Below are 24351 nucleotides of genomic sequence, written 5' to 3'. Positions count from 1 at the left end.
TCACGTTGAGGTTTCTCCTTGAAGTAGGAGCTCTCCAAACAATCATTGGCATTCGCTCTGGGTAAACACACATGACTTTAATCCAACATGTGAATAACTACTCACTGAATGTTAAGTACAACACTACTCGTCAGTGGTTCAACATACTTGAAAGTCCTGTAAAATGGATAATCATTTCATTCATTCATTTTCTGAACCTCACAAGGGTCACTGGGGGGTGCTGGAGCCTATCACAGCTGACTTTGGCCCGGAGGCACCCTGCCAGCCAATCGCGGGGGACAAGGAGACGGACAACCATTCACACTCATGCATAGGGACAATTTTAGAGTATTCAACCAGCCGACCCTGCATGTTTTTAGAATGTTGGAGAAAACCGGAGTAGCCGGACAAAACCCACGTTTAGTGAATGTGGAAATACACTTCATTCTAGTTTTTAAAAAAGTGTGTTTTTCTAAGTTAGATGCTTTGAGGCATTGCATGTTCTCCCCAGGCTTTCGTGAGTTTTCTCTGGGTACTCTGGTTTCCTCCCAAATTCCAAAAACATGCAGGCTGGTTGAGAACGCTAAATTGCCCCTAGGTATGAGTGCGAGAGTGTATGGTTTCCTCCGTCTGCTTGTGCCTTCTGATTGGCTGGCCACCGATTTAGGGTGTCCCCCAGCTGGTGCCCGTGGTTAGCTGGGATTAACTCCAGCACCAGACTCTATTATCTCATCTCATTTTCTGAACCCCTTTATCCTCATTAGGGTCACGGAGGGTGCTGGAGCCAATCCCAGCTGTCTCCGAGCCAGAGGCGGAGGACAACCCGGTGGCCAGCCGATCGCACGGCACAAGGAGGCGGACAACCATGCACACTCACACCCATACTTAGGGGCAATTTAGAGTGTCCAATCAGCCTACCATGCAAGTTTTTGGAATGTGGGAAGGAAAGCGGAGTACCCGGAGGAAACCCACGCAGGCCCATGCAAGCTCCACAGATGGATGTGACTTGGATTTGAACCTGGACCCCAGAGCTGTGAGGCTGACGCGCTAACCGACTATTATTGGATATTTTAAACTTTGTTAAACTTAAAAACAAATAAAAACCTGAAAAGTGTGGCGTGCAATATTATTCGGCCTCCTTGCATTAATACTTTGTAGCGCCACCTTTTGCAGCAATTACAGCTGGAAATCATTTGGGGTATATCTCTATCAGTTTTGCACATCGAGAGACTGAAATTCTTGCTCATTCTTCATTGGAAAACAGCTCGAGCTCAGTGAGGATGGATGGAGACTGTTTGTGAATGACAGTTTTCAGCTGTGCCTACAGATTCTCAATTGGATTTGACTTGGCCATTTTAACACCGAGATACGTTTATGTGTGAACCATTCCATTGTATATTTGGCTTTATGGTTTGGATCATTGTCCTGTTGGAAGAAAAATCTTCGTCTCAGTCTCAGGTCTTTTGAAGCCTTTTCAATATTTTCATCCAGAATGGTCCTGTATTTGGCTCCAAATCATCCCATATATTTTAATCATCTTCTCTGTTCCTCCTGAAGACAAGCAGGCCCAAACCATGAGGCTGACAACACAATGTTTGAATGTGCAAATGGTGTGTTCAGGATGATGAGCTGTGTTGCTTTTACGCCAAACATCGTTTTGCATCGTGGCCAAAAAGTTCGACTTTGGTTTAATCTGACCAGAGCACCTTTTGCCACATGTTGGGTGTGCCTCCCAGTGTCCAGATTTTATGTCATTTTACTATTATACATTTGCTTGCAATGAAGAAATGCTTTGCTTTACTATTAAAAACTTACCTTGCTCATCATTATTGGTTTCATTTTATTGTACAGTAATACCTTGACATACGAGTGGCCCGACATACGAGCAATTTGAGATACGAGACCAATTTTGATATACAAGAACACAGCTTATGCGACAGGCTGCTTTTGAGAACCCCTCGCCGCAACTCCCTTGTGTAAATATCTCTACGGGCACTGGGCGGAGCGTTGTATTTTTACAGTTTTTTTCCCCCCCGTTATTCAGTGCAGAATGGTCTACGTGTGGCGTAGGTTGCTCGCCAATACGAGGAGTATACTACTTTATGTTGGCAAGTGGTCGTGAGTTATCCTATTGTGAGAACATTTGTGTGCATTATTTTCAGAATATTTTTGAAGGGAAGACAAAAGCAAACAATCTTCGATAGGTTCCTTTTAAAAACTGCAGCTGAAAGTCAGGGTGAAGGTAGGGCAAATAGAGCCAACCCGGGAGAAGAAAGGTATAAAAATTCAAAACAAAATTAGAATTAAGTTTAGTGCAAAGTTAGATTTAACTTATTTTTTTGTGTCTGTATCGTAATCCTAGTTCATTTAAATTTGTTTATGTTGCGAGCGCGTTGCCGTGCAAAGTCTCTCTCTCTCTCTGTCCTTCTCTCCCTGCCCTCTGCGAAATCCATCTAATTTTAGTACTTTTAAACATCAAAACCACTAGTTATTTATTACTCTGTTAATAGATGGCAAATTAGAACAAATAAAATGTTTTTTTTCCATTCCAATATCCTGTTGTTTGGTGTTTTTTCAGAGGGTTGGAACGAATTAAATTTGTTTTCAGTTCATTTCTATGGGAAACATTGATTTGAGATACGAGTAAATCGATTTTTGAGCTCAGTCTCGGAACGCATTAAGCTCGTATTGCAAGGTACCACTGTATGTTTGCTTGAAACGAAGTAAATGCTTGGCTACTCATAACCTCACGCCTTGCAGTGCTGCTAATCTGATCTAGGAACTGCACCTCCGTCTACCACAGGATCCACAAGACTTCCAGACCTTCATAGTTTTGAGTATTGACATCTCACTTCTGTTTCCACACCTCCCCTGAGAGTTGAGACGTATATAGTAATCAGGGCCATCAAATGTAATAAACAACAGAAAATATGTGTAAGGTCAGAACGGAGCTGGGACGTTGCCTCAATGGCCGTTCTCATTGCAAGTGAAAATTCCAGTAGACTGTCTTTTCCTCTTTATTTTTGCGTGCATTTGGGGAATGCCTTTTCATGAGCCTATCAAAAACATTTGTCCTTCGAACCTGGCAGTCAATATGGCGGAAGGAATCCAGGGGCAGAGTCCACATCTGGGGAAGACCGTGGCCACAGCATTTAAGACCCTTTTAACGGACTGGACCTCTGCTCCGCACCTGGGTACCAAAGGTTGACAACTTATCCAAAAAGAGTTGAAGACATCTCTGATGAGTCCATGTAAATGTGTCCATTCATGAGAAGTTTCCAAATGTGTGAGCTCAGTTAATCGATCATAAATATAAATTCGTGAGAGGATTTTGAATGTGCGACTTGGTGAATCATTCATATGAAGGTCCATTTGTGAGGGGATTGCGAATAGGTGAGATCGCGTCCGGGGGACGGTAAAACCCTGTAAATACTAGTCACTAATAGGTGAAGAGACAGAGTGACTAAATATGACTTTGCTGGCCACCTTATTAAAATGAGGGAAAGAGGTATACTAGCAGGAAAAAGTAAATTCAGCACAAAAGAGATTAAAAAAGAAAATAGATTAAGGTAGTTATAAAGAGAAACAAAGAAAATTGGGGGTTTTAATAGAGAAAAGAGTAAGACAATTTAATGTCTTGTCTTAATCTATACATATTACTATTTTTGAGAATGTGTGAGCGCGTGTGTATGTGAGGTCTGGGTGAAATGGAGAGTCCGATTTGAATCTGTAAGTCCGATTTGAATGCGGTTTTCACCAAAAGTTGCCAAATTTACGCCTCTGGGGATGCACTGTGGCCGATTTTTGAATTTGGACCCCAGTTTTTCAGAAAATTGATATTTGTACCAGGGTGTTGATTTTTTTTTCTTTCGGAAAAGTGCAACTTTGGGCCATTTTTTTCGGTACTTGTCTATTTGTCCGTGCTTTGTGCTGGAAGAGGTTGTGACCAAGGTGGTATGAGTCCCTAACATTGTTCTGCTGAGGTAGCGAGGGCTGGCAATGTCATCCAGTGAGGGCAGAGAGCAGCCGATGATCTTCTGGGTGGTGTTGATCACTCTCTGCATGGCTTTTCTGTCTGCTGCCGTGCTTCCAGCGTACCACTGTAATGCAGTATGCCAGGATGCTCATCACAGTGGCTCTATAGAAAGTTACCAGAAACTTAGTGTCCAAGTTGTTCTTCCTGAGTACCCTCAGGAAATGGAGTCGTTTCTGGGCCTTCTCCACCACTGCTGTGGTGTTGGTAGACCAGGAGAGCTTGTCCGTGACGTGGACCCCAGGAATTTGAAGGACCGGACCCTGTCTACGCATACTCCATTTATGAGGAGTGGGGCCAGATCTGTGCTGCGTTTGCGAAAGTCCAGGATTATTTCTTTAGTTTTCGTGGTGTTTAGTGTGAGATTTTTCACCAAACACCACGAAGACAGTCTGTTGACCTCATCTCTGTAGGCAGACACATCCTCCCTGAGATGAGTCCGACCACAGTGGTGTCATCGGCAAATTTGATGATGGAGTTAGACTGGTGGGTTGGTGTACAGTCGTATGTGTACAGGGAGTATAGAAGAGGACTCAGTACACAGCCTTGAGGGGAGCCAGTGCTCAGTGTAATGGAGGAAGAGAGGTGGGGACCAAGTCTAACATTTTGTGGACGGTTGGTTAAGAAGTTCTTAATCCAGCAGCAGATGGAAGACGATAGTCCAAGGTGGGAGAGTTTGTCAGTCAGAATGTCCGGTATTATAGTGTTGAAGGCTGAGCTATAGTCAATGAAAAGCATCCTCACGTAGTTCCCTTTGTGTTCCTGGTGGCTCAGTGCTCTCTCTCTCTCTCTCTCTCTCTCTCTAAACAATTCCTGTAAGTCCCATGTAGTACTTCATCAAAGTTTGATTTTGTTGTCATCTGACCAGAGCACTTTCTTCCACATGTTTAGTGTGTCTCCCAGGCAGCTTGTGGCAAAACTTTAAACAAGGCTTTTTATGGATATCTTTGAGAAATGGCTTTCTTCTTGACACTCTTTCATAAAGGCTAGATTTGTACATTGTACAACTAATTTATGTACTATGGACATATGTACTCTCCCACCTCAGCTGCAGATCTCTGCAGTTCATACAGAGTGATCATGGGCCTCTTAGCTACATCTCTCATCAGTCTTCTCCTTGTTCGAGGTGAAAGTTTAGTGTCACAGTCTTGGTAGATTTGCAGTGGTTTTATACTCCTTCCATTTCATTATAATTGCTTGCATAGCGCGCCTTGAGATGTTTAAATCTTGGGAAATCATTTTGTATCCAAAGGTTTCTCAGACCCACCGTTCCTTGGTCTTCATGATGCTCTCTACACTTTAAATAGAATCCTGAGACTACCATGGATCAGGTGCATTTACAAGGAGACATTATTATACACACAGGTCGATTCTATTTACCACCAGTCAACATTGATTGGATCATTAAGAGATCCTCACTGAACTTCTGGAGTGAGTTTGCTGTACTGAAAGTAAACGGGCCAAATAATATTGCATGGGGACTTTTCAGTTTTGTATTTGTTGAAAAAGTATATAATATCCAATAGATTTCGTTTCACTTATGGCAAAAGGCTGGTTCAGATGGACCAAATACTTTCACCAAAAATCACACAATTTTGATCTTTTCACAAGAAAATAATCAAACACCTACTACCACAATCTACTATTACCATATATACAACCCAAATAACTTAACTGGCTGCTGTAATGTCCCCCTTCTGACGGCATTGCTAAAATCCAAAGGGCTGAAGAAGTTCCCAGAAAATAACTATTTCACAAAATAAATATTTTTCGAACGTTAAATGTATTGTGCATAGGGGCAATATGACAAAAATTGTTCACACTAGAAATAATTGCTCATTTTGGCTGTTATTGTCCTTTTGTGTTCATGCTCCGTGTTAGCTGCTCTACTGCTAACGATGCTAAAACACCAGCGTAAATGTCGCATCAGCGCCCCCGGTCTTTGTGGCGGTCGGGTGGTGTAATTGCAGTTTAAAATTATTGAATTATCGAGAAGAGAAAGAAAGAGAGAGACAAAAGAGAAACAAAGAGACAGAGAAAAGAAAGAAATAGATAGAGGATTCGAGATTCGGAGCTGGACAAAAATGCCGGGAGGAGAGGCAACGCTTCTGACCAACCCTTCCATCATGGGATAAGATGAAAGAGCTGTCGGCGCTTGCCAGCAACGGAGCCAATGGGCTCTACTCTGCTACTCTTGTCCTCAGCTCCAGACTACTGAGGAACTGTGCGGATAAGCTTGGAAGAGTGACTCTGCATAGTCTCCACCTTGGTCCCAGTCTGCAGAAGTCCCCCATCTTGTGGAAGACTTCCTGTGTCTGGTTCCGGTTTTTGTCCAACTTTGCAACGTCTTTTGGAGTCTGTATCCGTTTTAGCTACCGCAACCAAGATGGCGCCGTTCAAGTGGAAGCCGGCGGCGGTAGCTCCGTCCACTCTTGCTCGTTTTGTTTTTGCCGCTTTTCTGTCTTAATGATTTGGTGATTCTCAATGATCCCATTTACTTTGATTTGCTTTGTACTTTGTGCTTTTGCTTTGTTGTTCTGTCTAATCACCCTCTTGCTACTGCCACAATGAAATTTCCCGAATACGGGATGAAAAAAGTTATCCAAAAAAGAAAGAGCGAGCGAGAGCGCAAGAGTGAGAGAGAGAGAGAGCGAGCGAGAGAGCAATTATTATTGTTGGCAAAAATTATCGTTATCGTTTTATCGCCCAGTTCCAATTGTACATGTAGTAATATTTCCTCACGTTACGTGTGTTTTAGAATTTGGGATATCTTATAATAATTTCCACATGTTCACTAGAATATTCCATAATGGACTTGAGTTTTAGTAAAATCTAAGGAAACATTACCAATGTTGCCCTATAATACACAGTGCTTGGATAATGATGCAGAAGTTACTAAGAGTAAAATAGATCTTGACAGTTTGCATGCTTTCTGAGCTGTCATTCTGTGTGGTGTGTACCTGCGCTGTGGATTGTACATGAAAAGCAGATTAAGCAGTCTGTGTCCAGCTTCAGACAACCACGTGAATTTATTCTTCAGGTTGTTGTAGGGCTGCTTCCTCAGAGTGTACTGTTCGATAAGGGGCAGATCAGAAAAACCCTGCGTAAAACACAAAACATAATTTATCAGCTCGCATTTCATTTTTTTGTCCCACTGTCTGAAGACAAGTCAGACTAAACTCTTCCGTTTCAGGTCATTGAGGGTTAAAGAAATGATTTAAATTTGCTATGCTAACCGGAAAGAAAATTAAGTATGTTATATTATTTTGAGGTCAAAGGTTTCTGATAGGTTCACCAATAGGCATTCCCAAATGCACGCACAAATAAAAGAGACAGGAGACTCATCTGTGGTTTTCTTGCAAGAGAGAATCGAACCGACCGATCTTAGTCCAAAGTTCATTCTGCCATTAGACGCATCTCTTTGCTGTTTATTAACCTCAAGGATCAAGGACCCTAGTTACAACAGACATCTCAGCTGTGAAAATAGGAGTGAAAAGTCGATACTCAAGGACCCGAGTTACAAATAGAAGGTTTAGTTCTCAAAACAGATGAAGGTCCACTGGATATTCCAGCTGTCCAAGGGAGTGACCTTCCTGTTGTTTAGGCTAACTCAGGAGCAAGCATTTACACAGTTGCAGGCAGATGTACTCTACTTTTCTAATGTTAATAAGCTAAGTGAAGCAAAGTGTTCTTCATTGCAAGCAAATATATAATATTGTAAGACTAATAATCCTAACATTCTAAGTGAAGCAAAGCGTTCTTCATTGCAAGCAAATATATAACATAACCCTAACATTCTAAGGTAAAGCAAAGCGTTCTTCATTGCAAGCAAATATATAATATAACCCTAACTTTCTAAGTAAAGAAAAGCGTTCTTCATTGCAGGCAAATATATAATAATGTAAGACTAAAAACCCTAACAGTTTCATTTGTATCAATTACCATTCATTTGAACAATGCAGTTCAAAGGAATGGTACTTGGGTCAAACGTCTTGGGTAACCTTTGACAAGCTTCTGACAGTATTGTGCTGGAATCCTGATCCAATCCTCCTGAGAGAACTGTTCGCAAAGGCCATTTTGCATCTTCCCACAATTTATTGATGGAAATCAGAGCAGAAAGAAGGCTTTGTGATGGCAATGTCAAGAAATTGACTTTGTTATCCTCAAGCCACTTTTTAACCATTTTTGCAAAATGCTTAGGGTCAATGTCCATTTAGACAACGGTCGATATATTAGGGTGCCTGAACATCTCCATGTAAGGTTTTTTTTTCCTCTATGAGATCCAGGTCTTGTTGAAACAAACAGCCCCACAACATATTTCCACCTTCACACTTTGTAGTTGGTGTGGCATTCTCAATCTCTACAGGTAGCGAACATGGCAAAACAACACTGCTTTAGTTTCAGACCACTGAAACATCCAGGGATTGCAGCAGGATAGCATCATGCCTATTTGCAGTCATGGTGGTGCCATAGTCCACAAGAGCCCTTGCGCCTGCGAAAGCATCACATCGCCTCACATAAGCATCACTACAATACACCTAATGTATCTCAGGCATGTTTTCTTTTTAAAATGTCATGCTGGAGTTGCTTTATACCCATCTCCCAATACCTCGCTGGCCAATTCGCCAGCCCATCCCGAAAACGGCGCCTTTCCAGGCGGGCAACTGCACGCCAGCCCAAAATGGGAGTACCGAGCAGAATGAGCGTCCGACCAAAAGCCCCTTTTCCAGCACTTTTTAATCTTCTTGTGGCCGTGAGTAAGGCAATTGGAAGCAGCAAGTCTCGACGTCAAAGTAGTTAGTGAATCAAGATATGAACCTGTCAGCTGCAGCTGTAGGTGAGTTCCTGATTCGTGTGCCTTCGACCATCGTTTGTCATGTCACGTTTCTTGAGTTTTGAGTGTCCCTAACATAGTTTTATTTACATATTGTAACTATTGTGGAATGAGAGCTAATTAATCAAGTATGCATAGGCCTGTGAACACTCACCAGAGTCAGGATGACCTGGGAAGAGAACGTTCTAGAACGGTATGTTTCTGCCAAAACGATGACGGTAAAGTGTAGATCTTTCATGATAACAGGCTATGTAAGACGTGAGGTTGGCAAATAAAGATTTGGGTCTCGCGCTGCCTAACCAGAACCTGCCTGAGGGGGCAGTGTCAAAGCTGGGTTGCCTCGACAATAATCTTCATACAGAGGAAGCAGCAAAACACGTGGTAGTTTTAAGCTCCCGGCCGAAGGAGGTTATCTGGAAAGGGAGGCCTCATCTCGACCGCTACCAAAATGGTCGCTGCTCGGTCCGCTTCCTTTGTTCTTGGCTAGCCCCCTTGGCTAGCCCCCACCCTTCCTAAGAAGGGGGCAACGGACGGACAGAGCCAAGCGTCCACTTCGAGGTTCCCCAACCAGATACGCCGTCCAGTCGGTCGGTGAAGGTATTTAATAGAAGTTTAGGCGGAGACAAACTTTAGGCGGGCACACAAAAGGGGTGGGTTATATACAAAGTGATGACAGGCCTTGACCTGTAGGTGTCAGTAAAAATTCTATTCTAGTGACTAAATTCATAAGACTGCAAGATTAAATAGAAGAATACAATTCATATTTCACAGGCAGTCTGTTCGAACCTCAATAATTGGCATCACGGAACCGGGAGCCGGAGGGAGAAGCGTTGAATGCTGGTTGCTCCGTGCACCGTATTGCGGGTCAACAGCTTTAGAAAGGTAAGATTTTTTACCATTTGATTGGCCATACGGTGTGTGTGTGGGTGGCTTGTGTCAATGCTGTTGTTCTAAAAGGACCTGTGTTGAAAAAGACACAAGGCAAGGACCGACTCACACGAAGGCAAAGAAAAAAAGTCTTGGGATTTATTTTAAAAAAAGGAGAAAAAAATGGCTCGAGTCTTGCTGGTAAACAGCTGATTGGAATCTCATTGGAAAAAGGAAAAGAGCTTTTAGGGCAGTTTTTGACCTGTGGCCGTTATCCCGAGATGTTTGCCTCGTGGGAATCACTTTGGTGAAGAGCAGAGTATTATTATACGTTTGCTTGCAACGAAGAATACGCTTTGCTTAACTATTGATTATGCTTTGCTCATCATTATTAGTATCATAATAGCTTGCAACGAAGTAAATGCTTTGCCCCTGATAACCTTAGTAAGGAGGAGCCAGAACGGACTGGACTCCTAAATTTTTCCTTTTGCTAATAAACTTTACTCCTGGGAGCTAAACAAGGCGGATCCATCCAGGAGGCTGACGATGGGAAGAGGTGGAGCAAGCGCCCTACTCCAGCATGTGGCGTGCCAAACCAGCGTCCCAAGACAACGAGGGGCGACTTTCCTGACCTGGGGTCCCTCTAGTGGACACTGTCCTGATCATCAGCGGGTGATCGAAGAAAAGGGACCGGGGGACCACAAATGCCGGCCTTACAGAGACACAATAATCCTCTGGATGGCGATAATGTCTAGGTTGTATTTATGCTGTGATTGACTATGCTATTCTGTGATTTATATCCATTTATTTAAAAAAAAACTGCAAAAAAATGAGTTTTGCATACATAGGTATCCCATATATAGCTTATCTATACCATATGTCAATACACAATGACACCAAATGTTATGAATCCATTCAAATAATGAAATCATTTGGAGCAAAGAAAGGTAGTTGTGGTCAAAAGTTTACATAGACATAATGTCATGGCTCTTGAGTTTCCAGTTATTGCTACAACTCAGATTTTTCTCTGATAGTGATTGGAACAGATACTTCTTTGTCACAAAAAACATTCAGTAAGTTTGGTTCTGACTTTATTATGGGTGAACAGAAAAAAGTGATCAAATCTGCTAAGTCAAAAATATACATACTGCAGCGCTAATATTTGGTAACATGTCCCCTGGCCATTTTCACTTCAATTAGGCGCTTTTGGTAGCCATCCACAAGCTCCTGGTTGAATCTTTGACCACTCCTCTTGACAGAATTGGTGCAATTCAGTTAAATTTGATGGCTTTCTCAAAAGGACTTGTTTCTTCAGCATTGTCCACAAGTTCTCAATGGGGTTTAAGTCAGGACTTTGGGAAGGCCATTCAAAAACCTTAATTCTAGCCTGATTTAGCCATCCCATTACCACTTTTGATGTGTGTTTGGGGTAATTGTTCTGTTAGAACACCCAACTGCGCCAAGACCCAATCTTCGGGCTGATGACTTTAGGTTATCTTGAAGAATTTGAAGGTAATCCTCCTTCTTCATTATCCCATTTACTCTCTGTAAAGCACCAGTTCCATTGGCAGCAAAACAGCCACACAGCATAATACTACTACCACTGTGCTTGACGGTAGGCATGGTGTACTTGGGTTAAAGGCCTCACCTTTTCTCATTCAAAAATATTGCTGGGCATTGTGGCCCAACAGCTCGATTTTTGTTTCGTCTGACCACAGAACTTTCCTCCAGAAGGTCTTATCTTTGTCCATGTGATCAGCAGCTAACTTCAGTCGAGCTTTAAGGTGCCGCTTTTGGAGCAAGGGCTTCCTTCTTGCACAGCAGCCTCAGTCCATCGATATGCAAAACACGCTTGACTGTGGACACTGACACGTGTTACAGCAGCTTCTAATTCTTGGCAGATCTGCTTTTTGATAATAATAATAATCGGACATAGGCCCTGTCGTCATTATCACAACACAAAAGCCTACTTGTCATCACACGCAGAAACTGCGTGTGACGAAATTGATGGTGCTTCTCCATAAGCTACGTTTAATCGGCAAAAGACCTAATAAGTGTAAGTTACGGACTTGTAATTTGTCATTCCGCTGTTGAGGATACAGGTCGCTTACCTCTCGCTTACCTCTCACTGTCTTCCACTTACCTTTCCTCAGTCAGCTAGTAGGAGGCAGATCACCAACCAAACATCTGTTCATATACCGCAGAGGGGAATGTGTGTTATGTTAGCGCGAGTTTAGATTTCTGATGGATGTGGGGAAAAAACTGTCCTTAAGCCTATTTGTCCGTGCTTTGTGGGACCTATAGCGTCTGCCAGAGGGCAGCAGCTGGAACAGATTGTGACCAGGGTGGTAAGGGTCCCCTATGATGTTCTTGGCTCTGCTGAGGTAACGAGGGCTGGCAATGTCTTCAAGTGAGGGCAGAGAGCAGCCGACAATCCTCTGGGCAGTGTTAATCACTTTCTGCATGGCCTTTTTGTCTGCCGCCGTGCTTCCACCATACCACACTGTGATGCCGTACGCCAGGATGCTCTCTACAGTGGTTCTATAGAAGGTTCTCAGAAGATTGGTGCCCAAGTTGTTCTTCCTAAGTACCCTGAGGAAATGGAGTCGTTTCTGAGCCTTCTTCACCACTGCCGTGGTGTTTGTAGACCATGAGAGCTTGTCCGTGACGTGGACCCCCAGGAATTTAAAGGACTGGACCCTGTCTACACATACTCCCATACACATACAATGGATGAAGATGGCGGCGCGCACTGACGCAGCGGCTCTAAGCTCTCCAGTTCGGTGTCGTTCGTTATCTTACAGTCGCCAGGATTTACTCACTATCCGAAGGATATGCGATACATCCGATTTCTTAACACACTCTCCGGGATCTCCGTGGCTAGCCAGCCCACCAAAAGCACGTCGAAGGCGGCGAAGGGACAGAAAACAGAAGCGTGGATGCCGGGCGGGCCTTGCTGCTAAGCTGAAACAACAACCACACCGAGCACCGCTTCCTAGTATCCTTTTGACCAACGCCCGATCCATCACCCACAAAATGGATGAGTTGGAACTTCGTATTGCTACCAACAGCTTTGTTAGAAACTGTAATATTATTATCATCACAGAAACGTGGCTACACCCGCATATCCCCGACGCTGCGGTATCGCTAGCTAGCCGAACGCTTTTTCGAAACGACCGTTCAAAAGCATTAACAGGCAAAAGCAAGGGAGGAGGACTGTGCATGTATATACATAATGAATGGTGTTGTGACAGTAAAATTATTGACACTCACTGTTCCCCGAATTTAGAGTTATTAGCAATACGATGTAGGCCCTATTATCTACCAAGAGAGCTACATGTCGTCATAGCAACGGCTATCTACATACCTCCGAATGCTAACGTTACCACGGCACTTAACCTCCTGCTAACGGCTGTAAACAAACAACAGCTTGACCACCCCGATGGCGTTTTTATTGTCGCTGGTGATTTCAACAAGGCGTGTTTAGAGACTGTTTTACCTAAGTTTATTCAATACGTAAATTGTAATACTAGAGGAGACAAAACTTTTGACCATGTCTATTCTAACATCAAACATGCTTATAAAGCCACTTCCCTCCCTCACCTAGCTGGATCAGATCACCTCTGCCTATCTCTCACCCCCGCTTACACTCCACTCCGGAGGCAAACAACGCCACAAATAAAGATAATAAAAACTTGGCCCGACAACGCACTCTCTCAGCTGCAGGACTGTTTTTCCCGCACCAACTGGGAACTTTTTGTACACGACAACCTCCAGGACTACACGGACTCTGTACTTTCTTACATAAAAAACTGCATTGACAACGTCACTACAGATAAACGAATACGGGTTTTTCCTAACCAAAAACCCTGGATGACCAATGAGACACAGGCACTCATCAAATGCCGTAACTCCGCCTTTAGATCAGGGGACAAGATAAAATATAGCGCTGCCAGAGCTGAGCTGAAAAGAGGCATTAAAAAGGCCAAGGCAGCATATACCCAAAAAAATTGAGGAGCACTTCACAGAAAATAACCCAAAGAAGATGTGGCAAGGAATACGACATATTACCAACTACAATAACAATAATATGTCTGTTAATGCAGATGCCTCACTAGCGGAGAAATTGAACCGTTTCTTTGCCCGCTTTGAGACTGACAAATCAGACCCAGTTTCAACACCCCCACCACCACCCGGCAGCAATACACTGACGTTCCGGGAACAGGAAGTGAGACTGGTAATGCGGTCCGTGAACACCAGGAAGGCTGCTGGCCCAGACGGAGTACCTGGGAAGGTGCTCAAAGCCTGTGCTGACCAGCTGGCTGGAGTCTTCACAAATATTTTCAATTGTTCCCTGCAACTATCCATCATTCCATCTTGTCTGAAATCTGCCACCATCATCCCTGTCCCCAAAAAGCCAACCATTGGCAGCATGAATGATTATAGGCCTGTTGCCCTCACGCCTGTGATCATGAAGTGCTTTGAAAAGTTGGTAGCCCGCCATATCAGGAATACAATCTCTCCCTCAATTGACCCTCACCAGTTTGCTTATAGAGCAAACAGGTCCACTGATGATGCTATTGCCATTGCTCTTCATACAGCACTGAGCCACCTGGAACACCCTGGGAACTACGTGAGGATGCTCTTCATTGACTATAGCTCAGCCTTCAATACCATAAAACCGGACATTCTGACTGACAAACTCTCCCACCTTGGACTATCCTCTTCAATCTGCTGCTGGATAAAGGACTTCTTGACCAACCGACCACAGACTGTTAGACTTGGTCCCCACCTCTCTTCCTCCATTACACTAAGCACTGGCTCCCCTCAAGGCTGTGTACTGAGTCCTCTTCTGTACTCCCTACACCTACGACTGTACACCCACCCACCAGTCTAACACCATCATCAAATTCGCTGACGACACCACTGTGGTCGGACTCATCTCAGGAGGGGATGAGTCGGCTTACAGAGATGAGGTCAACAATTTGTCTTCGTGGTGCTCGGTGAACAATCTCACACTGAACACCACGAAAACTAAAGAAATCATCCTGGACTTTCGCAAACACGGCACAGATCTGGCCCCACTCCTCATAAATGAACCATGATGATTCTCGGTTGACTCTTCACCCTCCTGACCAATTTTCTCTCAGCAGCAGGTGATAGCTTGTGTTTTCTTCCTGATCGTGGCAGTGACAAAACAGTGCCATGCACTTTATACTTACAAACAATTGTTTGCACTGTTGCTCTTGGGCCCTGCAGCTGCTTTGAAATGGCTCTAAGTGACTTTCCTGACTTGTTCAAGTCAAGGATTCGCTTTTTCAGATCCACGCTGAGCTCCTTTGACTTTCCCATTGTCGCGTTTGTGGGCGTTTCCATTCAATGAGCCCTATTTAAATGGCCTCAGAGAAGTCACCAGCTGTAGTCACTCATAATCACTCACAAGAAGTTAAGAGGCCATGCTATGAAGCTCATTTCATTGACACAACTTTCTTAGTCACCAAAATTGCTAATTCGTGTTGCTGTATGTATATTTTTGACCCAGCAGATTTGATCACTTTTTCTGTTAAATAGTCATAAAAGAACCAAACTTCATGAATGTTTTTGTGACAAAGAAGTATCTGTTCCAATCACTCTATCAAAGAAAAATCTGAGTTATAGAAATAACTGGAAACTCAAGAGAGCCATGACATTAGGTTCTTCACAAGTGTATGTAAACTTTTGACCACAACTGTATGTCCTGTCTTTAATGGTATTTTTTCTGATTTTTTTTTCATTAACGCCCTTCTTTGCGTATGAAAACTCTCGTTAAAATACTCAACAAACTGCAGCAGTGCAAACGTAAACTTTTTAATGGAGTAATACTGTACATCCCAATACCGCAGTTTGTGGTTGATTAATCTGAATGCGGAGCAAAATTCGTTCTTGACACATTTTCTCTCATGAGTGATAGCCTACACAACTTTTTTGACTTGGACAATTAAATTTAAAATGTGAAAGGAAATAAGGTCAAACAGTATGAAAACAAAAATGGTTATCCTCGTTTCGGTCAAATCACCAACAGCTGTCAAAGCATTTGCTAGTAAGGGTCAACATCAAAATAAAAGCTAACAAAATGACATTTTAAAAGTAGTCTGTGGCAAAAAAAAATGGGGGGGGGGGCTTCACGGAAATGGATTCTCTCACCGGCCAGATGTTTTCATTCGGTGTCCCCAACAATTGAACTATAAGATCAAGCTGCTGGATCTCAGATGTTCCTGGCAGAAGAGGTTTGTGTGCCAAAAGCTCAGCCAGGATGCATCCTACAGCCCTATGGTCCAATGACATATTAAATTATTCGGTATTGCAGAATTGTTCTAGTGTTTGGATATGCAAAGCAAAAAGGAAATGGTGTAAGCTTGCGAGCTAGTCTAGTATCATGCTGCATGAGTCTCACCACATATCCAGCGATGTAGTCTGGGTCTTAGTTCCTAAGAGGAGCTCTGGGGCTCTGTACCTAGGGAGGAATAAGAAAGTTATGTGAAATAAGGGCATATTTAGTGACATTTAAATGAGAATGATTACAAATATGAGGATATTAAAGCCTATTTACCGATGTATCATTGACCATAACCCTCTTCTCATGAAAAAAGACATACAAAAATAATAATACATAAAAATATCATGAAAATTAACCAGTGGATCTCAGACGTTGCTTTTGAATTGTATAATGAATTTAGTTATTTTAGTGAATGGGAAGTGGCTTTGCTTCATCACTCGCCATTTTGTAAGCTGGCTTCTCATTGGCCGCCCATTGTGGATTTAGTGAGTGCCAGTGACTAACAGACACTACTATTCAGTTTCCATTCCCTCTGCCGCTTGCTACCATAGTTGTGCCACTTAAAGAGGACTGCTGCCATGTCTGTCAAATTTATTTACCGTAATTACTCGCATATAAGCCGCCTGCGAGTATAAGACGCACCCCTAAAATTGCCTAAAAATTGTTGAATTTTACAATTTCTCGCGTTTTGTCCAAGTCTCTAGGTGAGATAATAGCATAGACATTACGCAGGTATCAAGGTTTATATTTTAACGATCGACCGCAAGAACTTCGATTTGACCTAAATATTGTGATGTGCTGACATGGTAAACGCTATGGTCAGAGCACGTACCTACGGTAAGATGGCAGCGCCCCGAGCAAGCAATAGCAGACACAAGTAAGTGTACTCGCGTCTGACCAGTCTGAGCACGTTTAACTACGATAAGATGGCCGTGCCCAAAACGAGCAGAACGTTAGTTTTTTTTCACGTTTTATGCAAGATACCGTTTATTTTTTCCTTTAATGAATATAAATTCATAGACGTCAAAGTACATTTTGTTTAGTGTTTTATCTGTTTATCTTTTCTTTATTTTGAAATAATCGGCCGCATTCTTGCGTCATTTTGTCGTAACATCCTCGTGTCATCGTCAACTTGCAGTTTCGTGCATGTCGTGTTTTTATGTACATATAAGCCGTACCCTCGATTCAGTCATCATTTTTTGTCCGACAAAAGCGGCATATATGCGAGTAAATACGGTATATAATATTTCTGGAGCCTAGCATGTTAAACGGCGAACTCTTTATATCAGAGTATACCTTTTACCTCAATAAAGCCTTGTCAAACTTAGTTTTGCTCGTGCTGTCTGTTAAAAAAAAACACGCTAGTGTCTAGCCTAAAATACGCTAGCAGGTAGTATAACATAGGCTAGCGGATAGCATAACATACGCTAGCGGATAGCATAACATAGGTATGCTAGTGGCTAGCATAACATACGCGAGCCTAATTTCATGCTAGCGCCTTATCGGACAAAGCGTCCAATGTATTGACAAAAAACTGAAAATATACCCGCAAATGAGACTGTGCCCTATCACACGATGCGTTTCATAGGTGTGAAAATATGGTACGTATCTCGCATTAAAACGTAAAATAAACTCACGTTCCCATCACTGCTCGCTCGGGGCATGGCGGTCTTACCTCGGTTGTGGGGCAGCCATCTTACCTAGGGCACTGCCGTCCTTTAACCTACCTGGTTAAACGTGCTCTAACTGGCCAGATGCGAGTAGCCTTGATTTTGAAATAAAACAAAATTCCACTTTGATTTTTTTTCTTTCTTGTTCAAAAGTGACAACTATTGGAGTAATTTAAACCATCGAAATAATTGAGATATTTTGACATTAGAAGCAATATGGCTGCCACAAAATCTTAAACTTCTGGTAAGAAAATTGTAATTTCTGTATTTAGAAAGCATCAAGTTATCATCACGATAGACTTATTTCTTTTTTTCAAATTGAATAATTTGATATTTTGCATTCACAAAGACAGGCATATTAACTTACTTTTGATATTGACCCTAATAATGTGCTTTTGATTCATACAGTATCTCAGAAATACCACGTGATGATTTTTCTTAAGATTTTCCATACAAAGTAACACATTTGTACTCCCTATTAAAACCATGATTATGGAGGTGAAAATTGGGAATCACGGGGCAGCTTGTATGCGAGAAAATGTAAAATTTTATAATTTTAAGGGTGCAGCTTATATGCGAGTAAATACGATAATTTTGGTCATAGAGGATCAAAGGGAGAGGGGGCTTGGCTGCGGGGGGCTTTGCATGTATATACACAACGACTTGTGCTGCAAAAGTGGGATCATTAACACTCACTGTTCCCCTGATTTAGAGCTCTTGGCAGTTCTGTGCAGGGCCTTCTATCTACCTAGAGAGCTAACGCTAGTCATTGTAATGGCTGTTTACATCCCACCGGATGCTAATGTTAGCACGGCACTTAGCCTCCTGCTAGCGACTGTAAACAAAGAGCAGCTTGACCACCCCGATGGAGTCCTTACTGTCGCAGGTGACTTCAACAAAACACATTTAAAGACTGTTCTGTCTAAGTTTATCCAGTACGTGAAGTGTCACATCAGAAGAGATAAAACTCTAGACCAGGGGTCCCCAAACTTTTTCTTGTGAGGGCCACATAACTTTTCCCTTCTCTGATGGGGGGCCGGTGTCAGTTTGTAACAGAAAAAGCCATGGAACATTAACTTTCTGTTGTGCCATGCACAATCTTCTCCCTTTGCTCTGAAGTTTATGCACGACACCACAACCGTCATTACAGAATCCCACGTCAACATTTTGCAACACAGTGCTTGGTGGTGAATTTGGCAGTGGACTCGTAGCGGGGCGGTGAGACCCATTTTTTCCAACTCCCGGTTCATGCGTCCCATTATTAGACCGCAAGTTTCGGCCACCATGCTAGGAGCCCCGTCAGTCGTGATGCTAGCTAGCTTTGACCAGTCCAGGTCCAACTTCTCCATGGTTTGGCACACTTTGTCAAAAATATCCTCTCCCGTTGTAGTCCCTTTGAGACTTTGGAGGGCTGCCAGATCCTCGCAAATCTCAAAGTTTGCGCTAACTCCACGAATAAAAATGAGCAGTTGCGCTGTGTCTTGCACGTCCGTGCTTTCATCCAGTGCTAATGAAAAAAAGTCAAATTATTTCGTCTTCTGCTGCAGCTGGGCATATACATTACTCCCGATTTCTTCAACGCGTCTGGTCATTGTACTCACCGACAGACTTACGGCATTAAATGCATCTTTCTTCTCGGGACACACCTCCTCCGCGACAGTATCCATACATTTCTTAACAAACTCTCCGTCAGTGAAAGGCTTACCGCTGCTTGCTATCAATTTAGCAACCCAAAAGCTGGCCCGAACGGATGCCTGGTTCTGCTAAGATAGTAGTCCACTTTTTCGCTTTGAGAGTTTGTCTGCTCGTATTTGGCCTTGCAATCTATCGTACTTGTCTTTGTGACGGGATTCATAGTGTCGGCAAAGATTGTATTCTTTGAATACCGCCACCGTCTCTTGACAAATGAGACAAACAGCCTTTTCTTTGCATTGAACAAAAAAATAATCGTTTGTCCACTCCAGGTTAAATATCCTGCATTCTGAATCAATTTTTCTCTCACCTAACTTTTTCGCCATTATTCCGTTCTCAAACAGGTTGCAGTTTTAATATGCTTGAATAGTCCGCGATGGTCCCAGGGCTCCGCCCTCACCTGCGATCGTCCAGATGTCTCGGTAACACTGCTCGTGCATGCAACGGTGGACGTGCCCGCATGCATCAAAGGGAAACACTCTCCCCGCGCGTGTCGCCAAAGAAGCAATGCGAAGCCCCGCTTCACTGGGATGATTTGTGGGCTCAGCAGGGGTGCAATGAACCAAACACAAGATTAAAATGTCCCAGTCTTCAAGGCCAAATAGGAAAAAAAATCCGATAGCGTCTCTGGTATTGTTCAGAGGGCCGGTCCAAATGTGCCAGCGGGCCGCATCCCCCCCCAAAAAAAAAAAAAAAAAAAAAATTCAAAAAAAAAAAAAAAAAAAAAAATTCCGATAGCGTCTCTGGTATTGTTCAGAGGGCCGGTCCAAATGTGCCGGCGGGCCGTATCCGGCCCGCGGGCCGTAGTTTGGTGACCCCTGCTCTAGACCATGTTTATTCTAACATCAAACATGCTTCCCTCACCTTGCTAGATCCGACCATCTCTGCCTGTCCTTCACCCGCCTCATACACCCCATTCCGGAGTCTAACAAGGCCACAAATAAAGATAATAAAAACATGACCTGAGGACGCCCTTACTCAATTGCAGGACTGTTTTTCCCACACCCTTTGGGAACTTTTTGAACACCACAACCTCCAGGACTACACGGACACTGTCACTGTCAAAACACTTTTTTCCAAGATGGCACCGTTCACGCGGCAGCCAGTGGCAGTAGCTCTGTACACTCTTATGTTTTGTGTTTTACAGCTTTTCTATCTTTTTTAATTACATTTTAATATTTCTTAATACATTCCTTTTTACTTTACTTGGTACTTTATACTTTTTACTTTAATGTTTTACAACTTTCCTTTTTTTGTTAGCATGGCTTCTTTCGGCTACTTCTTTTTTGGAACCATTCAGCAAAGCCTACGCCGTCACACACATGGGACTAGCTGTTACAATATGCAGCAGGAGCAACACCTCGGTGCCGCCGGAGATTCGGAGCTGGACAAAAGTGCCGGGAGAAGAGGCAACGCTTCTGACCAACCATTCCATCATGGGATAAGATGGAAGAGCTGTCGGTGCTTACCAGCAACGGAGTCGAGGGGCTCTACTCAGCTACTGTTGTCTTCAGCTCTAGACTACTGAGGAACTGTGTGGATAAGCTTGGAAGAGTGACTGCATATTCTCTACCTCGGTCACAGTCTGCAGAAGTTCACCATCTTGTGGAAGACTTCCTGTGTGTGGTTCCAGTTTTTGTCCAACTTTACGTCTTTTGAGTCTGTATCCGTTTTTGCTACCGCAACCAAAATGGCGCCGTTCAAGTGGTAGCCGGTGGCGGTAGCTCGGTCCACTCTCGCTCGTTTTGTGATTTTGCTGCTTTTCTGTCTTAATGATTTGATTTGGTGATTCTTAATGATCCCATTTACTTTGATTTGCTTTGTACTTTGTGCTTTTGCTTTGTTGTTCTGCGGCCTTTGCGACTGTACTGTCTAATATAACTATGCCTTTTCTTGCTACTGTTACAACGAAATTTCCCGAATACGGGATGAATAAAGTTATCCAATCCAATAAACGTATTTTCCTAACCAAAAACCCCGGATGACCAGTGAGACACAGGCACTCATTAAATGCCGTAACACCGCCTCCAGGTCAGGGGACAAGTTACAATACAGCGCTGCCAGAGGAGACCTGAAGAGAGGAATTAAAAAGGCCAAGGCAGCATACACAAGAAAAAATTAGGAGCACTTCACAGAAAATAACCCAAAGAAGATATGGCAGGGAATTGACACATTACCAATTACAATGACAATAATAAGGTGTCTGTTAACGCAGATGCCTCACTAGCAGAGGAACTGAAACGTTTCTTTGCCCGCTTTGAGACTGACAAATCGGAATTCAGTCTCAACACATCCACCACCCTGCAGCAGTACACGGAAGCTTCAGGAACATGAAGTAATACAGGTACTGCAGACTGTGAACACCAGGTAGGCTGCTGGCCCTGACGGAGTACCTGGGAAGGTGCTCAAAGCCTGTGCTGACCAGCTGACTGGAGTTTTCACAAAAAAATTCAATTGTTCCCTGCAACAATCCATCATTCCATTCTGCCTGAAATATGCCACCATTATCCCTGTCCCTAAAAAGCCAACCATTGACAGCCTGAATGACTATAGGCCTGTCGCACTTACGCCTGTGATCATGAAGTGCTTTGAAAAGTTGGTCGCCCGCCACATCAGGGATACAATCCCTCTCTCAGTTGACCCTCCCCAGTTTGCTTATAGAGCAAACAGGTCCACTGAGGATGCCATCGCCATAGCTCTACACACAGCACTGAGCCACCTGGAGCACCATGGGAAATATGTGAGGATGCTTTTCATTGACTATACCTTAGCCTTCAACACTATAATACCGGACATTCTGGCTGTCAAACTCTCCCACCTTGGACTATCGTCTTCCATCTGCTGCTGGATTAAGAACTTCTTAACCAACCGTCCACAAAATGTTAGACTTGGTCCCACCTCTCTCCCTCCATTACACTGAGCACTGGCTCCCCTCAAGGTTGTGTACAGAGTCCTCTTCTATACTCCCTGTACACATACGACTGTACACCGAACCACCAGTCTAACTCCATCATCAAATTTGCCGATGAAAGCACTGTGGTCAGACTCATCTCAGGGGGGATGAGGATGCCTACGGAGATGAGGTCAACAAACTGTCTTTGTGGTGTTTGGTGAACAATCTCACACTAAACACCACAAAAACTAAAGAACGCAGCACAGATCTGGCCCCACTCCTCATAAATGGAGTATGCGTAGACAGGGTCCAGTCCTTCAAATTCCTGGGGGTCCACGTCACGGACTAGCTCTCCTGGTCTACCAACACCACAGCAGTGGTGTAGAAGGCCCAGAAACGACTCCATTTCCTGAGGGTACTCAGGAAGAACAACTTGGACATTAAGCTTCTGGTAACCTTCTAAAGAGCCACTGTGGAGAGCATCCTGGCATACTGCATTACAGTGTGGTACGCTGAAAGCACAGCAGCAGACAGAAAAGCCTTCTCTGCTCCCTCGCTACCTCGGCAGAACAATGTTAGGGACCCATACCACCCTGGTCACAACCTGTTCCAGCTGCTGCCCTCTGGCAGATGCTACAGGTCTCACAAAGCACGGACAAATAGACTTGGGGACAGTTTTTTTCCCACAGCCATCAGGACTCAGAACTTGCATTAGCATGACACACAATCCCTTCTGTGCAATAACTTCGGGGTGTGCAATAACAATGTGCAATATCTTAGATTGTGCAATATTTTAGAATTAACCTTGCCAGGACGTGACTTTTTATATTTTTATATTACTTATGTTTTTACTGAGAAAACGCACTTTGTGGAGTAGCACAACCAATTTCGTTATATGCAGCTCTGTATGATGACAATAAAGGCTTTTGATTTGGAGGAACATAGAAATCGAGCTGCAGCGAGGAACCTCAACATATACGAGGTCATGGTTCGCAAATGGAGGAAGCAGGAAAATAAGCTTCAACAAGTAAAAGAGACAACGCTGAGTTTCCACTGATGTAAGACAAACGATTTGGGAACGATGGAGGTCCGATGGCAAACATAGTTACATAAAGACTGGCAGGCAGCGCCGGGTGAGTTACGCGACGATTTGTGGATGCCTGGAATAAAGTGTCAGCTATCACTAGTTTGAGCTTTCGCCAAAGCTGGCAATACCTTTACGGAACCCCACCGCCACAACTTTGACTGACAGTCAAATGGAACCCAGCATGTTGGATGGAGAACTCGCCTACTAGGCGAAACTCTTTGTCGGATTCAGAAGATGAGGGCTTGACAGATTTGCAGGTGTTTGAATGCTTTGAATTATATTAACGCGAGTACACATTCAATAAAAGCACACTCAATCTCAGTTTTGCTCGCTTTTTTAAAAGATACGCTGGCATGCATGCTAGCGTATGTTTCATGCTAGCATTACCATATGTTGTGCCGATAGAGGAAGAGTGCTTTTTGCATGGGCTAAATACAGAAATTGCACCCGCAACTGAGATAGCAGCACCCTTTAAGTGCCCTATAGGCATGAAAATTCGAGTTCTTTTTGACCATATCATTCATGACTGACAGATCACCATAAAAATATTTTGTAAAAACGGTGATCATTTGATAGCTGCGTAGAGGAATCTTTGATGTTTTACACATGCAATCAACATTTAATTTATATACGCAAGTATCATCAAAAAGTCACACTGAAGTATAAGTCACATTTTTTGGAGGGCAATTTTTTATTTTATCAGAAACCAAACATGCATTACAACAACAATAGTAAAATGAAGAAAAAGAAGAGTGCACATCTGGGAAACCAAGGTCCCTCACCATTATCAACAACAGAGGCCTATTGTACCCGTGACTTCATGGACAACGGGTACAGGTTAATGGACTGCTGACCAATCAGAGAAACACAACTCTTCGCTTTATTTTCATCTTGTATAATAATGCTTACAAGACAGAGTTTTGTCATTTTAATACATCTCAACTAAGGCTGAGATGTAATGGACTGCGCCAGGGCACTAT

General features: G+C 43.3%; 2 protein-coding genes across 11 annotated transcripts in view; one reads left to right on the top strand and one right to left on the bottom strand.

The window, feature by feature from the left end:
* vps4a (vacuolar protein sorting 4 homolog A) overlaps positions 1-10748 on the top strand; it is a 131591-nt gene extending 120843 nt beyond the window's left edge. For 3 of the 5 annotated variants that reach the window (XM_077595860.1, XM_077595853.1, XM_077595859.1), the window contains one exon: positions 744-1093. In XM_077595860.1, coding sequence (XP_077451986.1) covers positions 744-995 — 252 coding nt within the window. In that variant the 3' untranslated portion in view covers positions 996-1093. Of the gene's footprint in view, positions 1-743; positions 1094-9617 lie in introns of those variants that run through there. The other 2 variants (XM_077595856.1, XM_077595858.1) reach the window with 2 other exon arrangements.
* cdk10 (cyclin dependent kinase 10) overlaps positions 1-24351 on the bottom strand; it is a 49900-nt gene that overhangs the window by 1896 nt on the left and 23653 nt on the right. For 5 of the 6 annotated variants that reach the window (XM_077595866.1, XM_077595863.1, XM_077595861.1 and 2 more), the window contains 4 exons: positions 16147-16206; positions 15897-16020; positions 6973-7112; positions 5-57 (listed from right to left, as the gene is read on the bottom strand). In XM_077595866.1, coding sequence (XP_077451992.1) covers positions 5-57; positions 6973-7112; positions 15897-16020; positions 16147-16206 — 377 coding nt within the window. The other variant, XM_077595862.1, reaches the window with a different exon arrangement.

This window comes from Stigmatopora argus, chromosome 3, assembly GCF_051989625.1.
Source record: "Stigmatopora argus isolate UIUO_Sarg chromosome 3, RoL_Sarg_1.0, whole genome shotgun sequence".
NCBI classification, from domain to species: domain Eukaryota; kingdom Metazoa; phylum Chordata; class Actinopteri; order Syngnathiformes; family Syngnathidae; genus Stigmatopora; species Stigmatopora argus.
Note: the sequence above shows the minus strand (reverse complement) of the source record. Positions and strands in the feature narration are given on the sequence as shown.